We start from the raw sequence: 9,549 nt of genomic DNA, 5'->3' as shown, positions 1-9,549 counted from the left end.
CTACACTCACGCTTCCTTCCCCCCAGGGTTCTTTGGAAAGCAAATTTTCTTATAAAAGAGAGAAAGTCCACTGCAAAGTTACAGAAAGCAACAAAAAATACAGAAATGACAGAAGAGGTGAGCTGCTACTCATCTTTTATATTGTCTAGATTACAGACTAACAGCGTATTTTCAGATACGTGGCTCTGCATGTCTTTAAATTCAAAGAACATTCCCAGGAGAACAGGGCTTCTGTGAGAAGAAATTGCCAAACCAGTTGGCAATTCCATGGTACAAAGTAGCATTTGAACAAATTATGTACTTTCAGATTCGTCAGCTCATTTTGCTTCTAAGGAATTATTCTGCAATGTTAATCACTGATTGGTACTTTGATGGTGGTGAGCAAATGTGCATCTTGACATATTTCCAGCCAGAAATGTAATTCCCTTCTAAACTGGCATAGATTCCTCACTGCATTACTCATGAAAAGAGATATTTATAGTAGTTTGATGAATATAATATGCACCAAAATTGTACACAGCTCAACATAGCCCTTTTTTTTAAAAAAAAAAAAGAGCTATTCTTTCAAATCTGTGTGTTTTCCATCTGTGAAAGCATTTGGGAATGAAACTGTAAGCATCATGCTAAGAGGGTTAATATCCAGATGCCTCAGACAGATGGCATTATTAGTCTGCCTGGGCTTGACATCTAGTTTTCCAAGTTAAGGAGCTTTGGTTCCTTGGATGGCTGACAATCTGAGAATAGCTAGTGCTCTAAGCCTGACGTTTACTGTAACGGCAACAGGCAACATTGCAGCTTTGCCTAAAAGACTTTTAGCAAAATAAAAGTTACACCAAGATTAACCACACTCAAAATGTACTTTAAAAAATGTTGTCGCAGCTTTAAGTTAGGACTCCTACTGGCAAAGGCTGAACCCACAGAGAACAGTACTTGAATTTTGGATTTTAAACTGGCTGGTTTTTTTTCTTTTGCTACAGCCTAGACCTGAATTGTACCATCTTTTTAACTGTTCAGTCTATCCAGCAGGTACAACTACAGGAAATAGAAAAAAATCTGAAGAATGTCTCTCTTCTGCAGTGAACTACAGCTTTACAGCTGTTGTTCTTTCAGGGTTCTCACTACCCATTTTCCCAGAGAGATGTTTTTAAGGGGAATATAGAGTTTCTAGGATTAAAACACTCTGAGAGCTGTATGAACAAGAGGTATCTGTTCAAAAGTGACTATTTCCACCCATTTATATATAATAGAAATTGGTGAGAGTTCTAGGAGCAGAGAAGGTAAAAATACCAGGATTTGTCAAACTAAACAGCAACGAGAAAAGCACCCAACTCCATCAGCCCCTTTACAACTCCTAGTACACAGGTAAATAATACAAAATTCCAGGAAAACATATAGAGCAGGAAGACTTTCATCTTGTAATGAGAAATACACATCTGACACTCATCAATAGTAATGCTTACATTGCAGCACAAATAAATACTCATTAAAGGTAAGTGGAAGTAGAAGTAACATCTGTGTGTGCATATAAATGCACATACCAAAAATATCAAAGCAGTAATGCTTCAACCGGAGACCTAAAAAACGCCCATCAACAAAAGCAAATAGTGCTTGTTCAAACTAGCTCAGAACTCCTTGTGGAGTGCTTGCATTGTGAAATACATTTTCAAGTGAAGCAGGGATACCACCGTTTTATTCATTAACACAAGAATAACAAGCAGAAAACTCATCTTTAAGGGACACATACACCAGATCACAGAACCAGTTATGCAAAACACATTAAATAATCCATTGTTTTGTAAACTATGCCTCTGGCTAGTATGAAAATCGGGTGGTACACTTTCAATCGCCTATTATTAATCCAAGGTATTAGCCATAGAGAGTTTGAAAAACCACTGAAAATGCCTTCTTCCAAATAGCTCAGAAAGTGAAAGGTCTGAAACAATGTAAACCACATAAATGTGGTATAAACTGTTTATTACATGACAAAACACTAATCCATAGTAGCTACAACAGGTTAAACAATCCTAATCTAATTGTTTGGATAAACTGCCTTCTATCAGAAACCCAACCCTTTCACAGACTGGAGGACCAAACCCCATTCTCCCAAAACACACTACGTTTTCACACCAGAGGGGTGTCTTTCAGGCTATTTTTTAGGGATTAATTAACAACATAATGATTTAAGCCAAACTTCTTAATTTAGAACAAACATTCTGAGGTATACAGAGGAAGGAAGCTGCTCTCTTTTCACGCTTGAATGGGAGGTTGAGGTCCTCAGCATCACTCCGGCTCAGACGCTTTTCAGCGGCAGTGGCAATGCCACGTTGGGATGGCAGTATCAGCTGACAGGGAAGGGTAATAAACCAGTTTTCTGACCTACACCATCCATAGATCTTCCAATGCTAAATGAAAGCAAAATTTGCTTTACAAGGACCTCAGTTGAGGGTGTGGGGGAGGAGGAAACCATAAAACATTTGAGAACTTCAAATTTTTAGCCATTTTAAGTATTTCTACTTCACAAGTCATTAAGTCCGTATGTTCAAAGTATCTGGCAGAGTTCAGGCACACCTCCTGTCAGTGCCCAGCTGTGCACACCCACCTCCCCACAAGGCTGAGCTCCTGGGAGCAGCATGAGACTGCCAGAGCCAGTACTGGAGCCTGGACTGCAACTACTGCAACATTCAACACAAACCCAAAAGCTTGCCCAGGTCTGGAGGGTAAGGATTGTGCACCCAAGTTACACTACAGAAGCCTGCAGGGCAAGACACAGCTTTTATTTTGCAAATAAATTGTCCCACCATCAGTGACCCACAGAGATTTACTGCCATGGAAGCTCTCTGAGCTGTTACCGCTGCTCTAAACCACTTTTTCAGCACCTGATGTTAAAACTAACACGTGGGAGGTACTTCCACAGACTTGTGAAAGTATCATTGCACTACATTTGCAAGTGTTGAGCATGTTTCTTTTTAATAGTAGTCAGTATTATAAAAGTGTAAGGTAGGCTAGTTTTATTAGCCAAATAAAATTTACAAGTCAAGAACAGATTATACTTTAGAGTAGACATGAACACCCATTACTATTAAAAAACTGTATGTACATCACAACACACTGAGTTCAGTGACACTGTAGTCTGAAAAGTTTGGTTTTGGGAATTCCATTTTGGTCATGCAGATTACAAAAATAAGAGAACATCTGTGTTTTAAGAAAACTAACACATTTTTACTTTATTAAATGCTGAAAGCAAACTAATTTTTCTGTTTCTCACAGGTGACATCAACACAATCAAGCATTTGGTCCTGAACAGAAGGCCATTAACTTACCGAGATAATTTCAGACACAGGAACTTCAGAACTCAATTACAAACTAAGGAACAGCAAAGTAAAGCTACTTTATTTTTGTGTTCATGACCTTCCTAAAGCAACTGTGAAATCACAAACTTATTTACATGCCAGCTATACACCTTATTTCAGCTCAGTTCTTCCTATGCACCTCTATGCAGACAAATCCACCCAGGCCTCAGAAAATCATTAAATACCTTTAAAGACACATGCAAAGCTTTATCAACAAATCTCTTATTACCAGACACTGTACTAGAAACAGGTTTATATTCCAAGAGTCTTGAAGTCACTGTGTCTTTAATGCCACCCAATACAGATTTGCACTTTTCTCTATTTCATGGTACACCCTGGCTTTGCTGCCCCTTCCCTGACCTGTGCTTACAGGATCCTCTCCAGTGTCACCTGCAGGGTCACAAGCTCTCACTCCCAAGAGACCAGGGGTCAGAGAAGAGCAGGTGCCGCCTACTCAAGCCACCAGAGAACATGGTTAAACAGGAGACAATCTTTTGAGGGTGACACTAGGCAGCCTACTTTCTAATCCACGTGCGTTTTTTGGGATCAGCTTTTTGTTCTAGCAGACATTAGTCCTACAAGGACTATTGCACACAGGTAACAACACATTTCAGCACAGCAGTTCCCAAATTGTCAGATTTCATACATAAAGTCACTTTTTAAAAAACCTACTCGTTTCTAGTATCAACATGTTCTGTCACAGTACATAACATGATAATACCATAAAGCTATAGTTGGTGCATAAACCTTTAGCTTCCTAAATCAAATGACAAGACACATCACAAAAGTGAATTTAAGAATTTCTCTGCAAGCCACACTGTTCCTTAATAAGGTTAAAGCAACTCACTACTACAAGGGACTAAATCATACCCCCAAACTAACACACAACCTAGAACTGCGCTGCTCATTTCACCCAAAAAAAGGAAAACTGTGCTTCAAATGAACTTCAAGGATGACTGTCCAACATGGTTGTGAAGTGCAAAGGTACAGAAAAAGACTTCAAGCCCAGTGAGCTGAAATAAAACTACCTGAAGCTGTGCATGGACAAGAGCTGGCACTTGCAGTGTTTTACAAACTCAAACTCTGAAACCTGACTTAAAACAACATATAAGAGATCCTGGTGCACAACAGTGACTAACAGGCTTTTGAGACAGAAAAATTACAATATAACTGAGAACAGCAAGTTATTTGGAACCTATTTATGAAAGCTCAGCTAAGCCAAAGAGAACCAGTCTCTCGGTAAGAGCCATAAATGACCACAGTCAGGAGGAAACTCTGCTCTTAGTTTAAATCCTGATGATACCAAGAGGTTGTCCTGTTTAAACTCACAAAGGCAATTAAGGTGATGCAGTTTCACTTCTAATAGCAACAAAGTTCATTTCAATTTAAATCATCATCAAGTTATATTGATAACAAACAGTAACAATACCTTGAAGTTTCACAGGAAATCTTTCAGCCCAGAAGCACCAAGCCCAACAAATTTAACTTTTCACTGGAATCAGTGGGAATTATATGCCTAATGTCTTGCCTATCTGAAGGAAAGCAAAAAGCAGCTTTTATGATGCAGTCCCATGACATATCAGCATTCTAAGAGCTTAGAAACCTAAAGTCAAAATAACTTTTTTTAAATGCATGCCCCACATCATATATACTCTCACTCAAGCATATAAGGAATTCAAATCTTTTATTTGATATCCATAAACGTTGCTATTCTATATTTCTATGCAGGAAGGCAGTTTTCCCCTAAAACATTATTTTTTTTTAATAAACAACAAACTTTAATTCTATTGCGTAAAAGGGCTACAAATATACATTTTTTAATCAAGCAGACTACACAGATATCTTTGTTTAACCACTGGCACCTATGTTACTGGTACACTTGCTGGCTCACTTCTCAGAGCTCTTTGTCCACAGTTTAGATCACCACTTTCTGAAATATGGGCAACTGCAATTATTATTCTTTAAGTTGTGTGCTGAGGCAAGCATTGCAAAAATCTGTTCATTTCCCCCCCACTACCCACCCCATCAGTAGTCAGGGACCCCATCTTTATTCACATGCAGATGTCACTGCATTCTACACCAGTCACCTCGTGGCAAAAAATAACTTTTCAAAGCCTGGTACAATTGTTAGCAAGCCAGTTTCACTCCTGCTTTAAGAAAAGTCACAGCACGTGGCTGCCATCCTGACAGCAGATGGAGCTGTGAGAGTTCTCCGGGAACTTTAAGGAAGGACAATAGTTCTGAGTGAAATGTTAACCCGCGGCTAGGAAAACAAGTCTGCCTTTAATAGAAGGGGTAAACGTCGACCCTTTCCTGGAAGGAATCACACACAAACCAAGGACTGAAAAACTAAGCAATAAGAAATTCTGAACATTTTATATGAATGAAGCACATGCTTAACACAAACTGTTTCTTCAAAACTACACAGTACATACGTTGATGGAAAAGTCCTATAGAAAATACTGACCAACCATGTCAGCACGTCAAACTGCCTAGTACAAGATGGTGGATGCACACAAACTGCCAAGGTGAGAACGAGTATTTAAAAAACAGACCACATCCACGGAGTAGTACTTCAAAAATTTCTCTGTTGAGTGTTTGAAAGCTACTAGCAAAAAAGTTAGTTAAGACCTTTACTGGCAACAAAATATTTACTACTCTAAGTACACAGAGATTTTAAAGCAGAGGAACACTTGCTTCAAACCTAGAAAAGCCTTAACACCGTACGGAATTGATCCTAGGAAAAAAAATTAGACGTGTAAAGGTCAATGAACACAATGATTTATTTAAAAAATAAAAAACGTAAAAACCATTTTTTCCTCCTTTACAGAAATGTTAAAAGTCAGTCATGGGATCCGAGTAGCTTTTGTAGAAAAAAACGTAGTATCCAGGCATCGAGTCCTTACAACAAAGGAACTTCCCCCCAGCCCTCCCCAGTTTTTACTCCAGATCAGCAAGACACTTCCCACCCCACACCCCCCCAAAAAACAAATTAAAACAAGACATTTTTCGTTGCTAGTATAAAAACGACCAAGGTCCAAGTAATAATAAAAAAATAGAGTCCATCAATGACTGTAACACAAAATATGTGTATGTGGGGCCCAGTCCATCTTCAGAGAGAAAGAAGTGGCACAGGCAGCAGAGGCGACCCTCAGGGGGCATTTAGGAGCCGCTCCCACAGCAGGGAGGCATTTAAAAGGAGCTGCCCTACGGCGAATGAGGGGAGAAACCATTTAGAAGCTGCCCCGTATCGAAGGGAGGGCTCTCCACGCCCCCCCCCAATGGGTATGGGCGCTCCAGCTCAGAAAGAGCCTCCCCCGTAGCCTCCCCCACCATAGCCTCCTCTGTACGGTCCACTATTACTGCGGCCCCCCCAGTTGCCGCCCCCTCCTCCACCTCCTCCGCCGCTCTTCATGGGGCCGTAGGAGGACTGGTGCTGGCTGTAGCTGCCGAACCCGCCGTACCCGTTGCCGTAGTCGCCGCCTCCCCCTCCGCCGCCGTAGGAACCGCTGCCATAGGAGCCATACCCGCCGCCTCCTCCCCCGCCGTAGCCGCCGTAGCTGTTGTAGCCGCCGCCTCCTTTGGAAAGCCCGTTGTGATCCCGGTTACCGGAGCCGCCGCCGCCCCGACCCCTTCCTCCTCCTCTGCCTCCCCGGGAGGGCCTGGAAGAGCCACCGCCTCCCCCGCCCGCCTGAATGTCCTCCTTGGGCACGGCCTTCTTGACCTCCACTCGGTGGCCCTGGATCGGGTGGAACTTGACCACGGCCGCCTTATCGGCGGCGTCGTGGTTCTGGAAGTAGACGAAACCGAAGCCGCGCTTTTTCCCGCTCTGTTTGTCGGCGATGATCTCGGCCTTCTCCACGGGGCCGAACTGGCTGAAGTGCTGCACCAGGTCCCCTTCGCCCACGTCCCCTTTGAGGCCGCCCACGAAGAGTTTCTTCACCTTCGCATGAGCGCCGGGCTTGGCCGAATCCTCCCGGGACACGGCCCGCTTCAACTCCACCGCGTTCCCGTCCACCGCGTGGGGGGACGCGGCCATGGCGGCGTCCGCCTCCTCCACCGCCGAGTAGGTGACGAAGCCGAAGCATCGGGAGCGCTTGGTTTGCGGGTTGAGCACGACCACGCAGTCGGTGAGGGTGCCGTAGGCCGCGAAGTGCTCCCGCAGCCCGGCCTCCGTGGTCTGCACGTTCAGCCCCCCGATGAACAGCTTGCACAGCTGAGAGTTCTCCATGCTGCCGCCGGTGCCGCGCCTGGGCCTGGCGCCGAGACTCCTCCTCCTGTTCGGGGGCAGCTCCGGAGGTTTTTTCCCCCCCTGCTCCGTCTTGCCGCCTCTTCCCCCTGCGAGCAACGCGACCTCACGGCTGCGGCGGCCGCCGGCGGTGGCTCCCTCGGCGCGACCCGGCGCCTCCGCTCCGCCTCACCTGACCGGCAGCACAGTCGGGGCGTCCCCGGTGCCGCCGCTCCCCCGGAAAGCCAGGCGGGGGTGGGGGCAAACACAGGCGCGCACAAAATGGCGGCAGCAGCTTCTCGGGAGCGCGGCCGGCGACTGGTGCCCACACAAAGAGGCCGCCGGGAGACCCGCCCTCTGGGCCCTCCCCCCGGGCCGCCGCAGCCAATGAGGGTGGCGCTTCTGCTCCGCCCGCCACTCACCTTCAGGGGGCGCGGCTTCCGCAGCGATGGACGCGTACAGCAACCAATAAAAGGGAGCGACCCCCGCAAGTCCCGGGGTTCGCCGACGACGGACGTGGCGGATAGCCAATAGAAACGCGGGACGCGTTCCGCGCGCGCCGGGCCGGCAGGCGGGGCATGCTGAGCCAATGCGCCGGGCCCGCGGCCGGCAGCCAATGGGACGCCGCCTTTGGCCCGGCGCGCGCTCCCTCCCCGTTGATCCCGCCCCGTGGTGGGCGGGGCAGCGCGCGGGGGGCGGGGCGCGCGGGAGCGTTTGAAACGCGGGGACCGTTGGGCGCCCCCCGCGCGCGCCCCCAATGGCGGAGCCGCGCTCCCGCGTGAGGGGGCTCGGGACCTCCCCTCAGAGGCACAGAGCGCCTCAGGACCCCCAGCGGCCTTCTGGCCCAACCTCCCCGCTCCAGTGCAGAGCACATGGCACAGGATCGCGTCCAGACGGTTCTGCGGTATCCCCAGTGAGGGAGACTCCACATCCAGTCTATCCCAGGACTCATCACTACACTGTAAAGAAGTTCTTCCTCACAGTCGTGTGAAACTTCCCGTGCATCTGCTTCTGCCATTGCCTCGTGTTCTCGTGGCTGGCACCGCCCCTTTGGATACGGACACTGCCGGTGCCTGGAGCGGCGGTACCCGCTGGGCACGGCCTCGGCCGGGCTCCACCTCCCCCCGCTGTGTTCACACCTCACCCCTCGCCTTCCCCAGCCCGCTCCTGACTCCCCTCCTCGGGGGTTTAGCCCTCCGATCTGCCCTGTCTGCTCCCTGTCAGCAGTGGCTCTTTCCTTTTTTGTATCCCCCTTCCCCTTGGTAACCCGACCTGAGCTCGCAGGACACTGAGCGGGTCCCGAGGAGGGCAGCGGAGCTGGGGCAGAGTTCGGAGCACAAGTGCGGTGAGGAGCAGCTGAGGGAGCAGGGAAGGGCTCAGCCTGGAGAACAGGAGGCTCAGGGGGGACCTTGTGGCTCTGCACAATTCCCTGACAGGAGGGGGCAGCCAGGTGGGAGTCGGGCTCTGCTCCCAGGGAACAAGGGACAGGATGTCAGGAACAGCCTCAAGTTGTGCCAGACAAGGTTTAGATTTGATGTCAGGGAAGAATTCTTCACGGCAAACACTGTCTAGCTCTGGCACAGGCTGCCCAGGGCAGTGGTGGAGTCACATTTCTGGAGGGATGTAAATGACAGTGTAGATGCAGCACTTGGGCTCACTGTTCAGTGGTGGTTTTGGCAGTGCTGAAGGAAAGGTTGGATTCGATTATCTTGAAGGGTTTTTCCAACTTCAAACTTTCTGTGATTCTTTCTCACTCACTATTCCTGCTACTGTTTCCTCCCTGCTTCCCAGTCCTCTTTCCAACCCTATCACCCTTCACCTTTAAATATCTCCTTAGTTCTGAAAAGGAGGTATTTTCTCAGAGAAGTAATTAGAGCTGTTAAAGAGTGTGCAGGCCATGTGGAATGACAAATTATCCTTTTTTCTCCTCTTTTATAGTACACTAAACATTGCTGTCATGAAGACTGCAGC

The 9,549-nt window shown here is 47.2% G+C and overlaps 1 protein-coding gene across 1 annotated transcript; it reads right to left on the bottom strand.

Moving 5' to 3' along the window:
• Nucleotides 1–2,948: 2,948 nt before the first annotated feature.
• On the bottom strand, nucleotides 2,949–7,722 carry HNRNPA0 (heterogeneous nuclear ribonucleoprotein A0). Its single transcript, XM_005523528.3, has one exon. The coding sequence runs from the start codon at nucleotides 7,579–7,581 to the stop codon at nucleotides 6,652–6,654; it is 930 nt and encodes a 309-aa protein (XP_005523585.2). The 5' UTR covers nucleotides 7,582–7,722; the 3' UTR covers nucleotides 2,949–6,651.
• Nucleotides 7,723–9,549: the final 1,827 nt, after the last annotated feature.

This window comes from Pseudopodoces humilis, chromosome 17 (assembly GCF_049639895.1).
Source record: "Pseudopodoces humilis isolate 2021_Gansu_Grassland_sample_001 chromosome 17, ASM4963989v1, whole genome shotgun sequence".
Classification (NCBI taxonomy): Eukaryota; Metazoa; Chordata; class Aves; order Passeriformes; family Paridae; genus Pseudopodoces; species Pseudopodoces humilis.
Note: the sequence above shows the minus strand (reverse complement) of the source record. Positions and strands in the feature narration are given on the sequence as shown.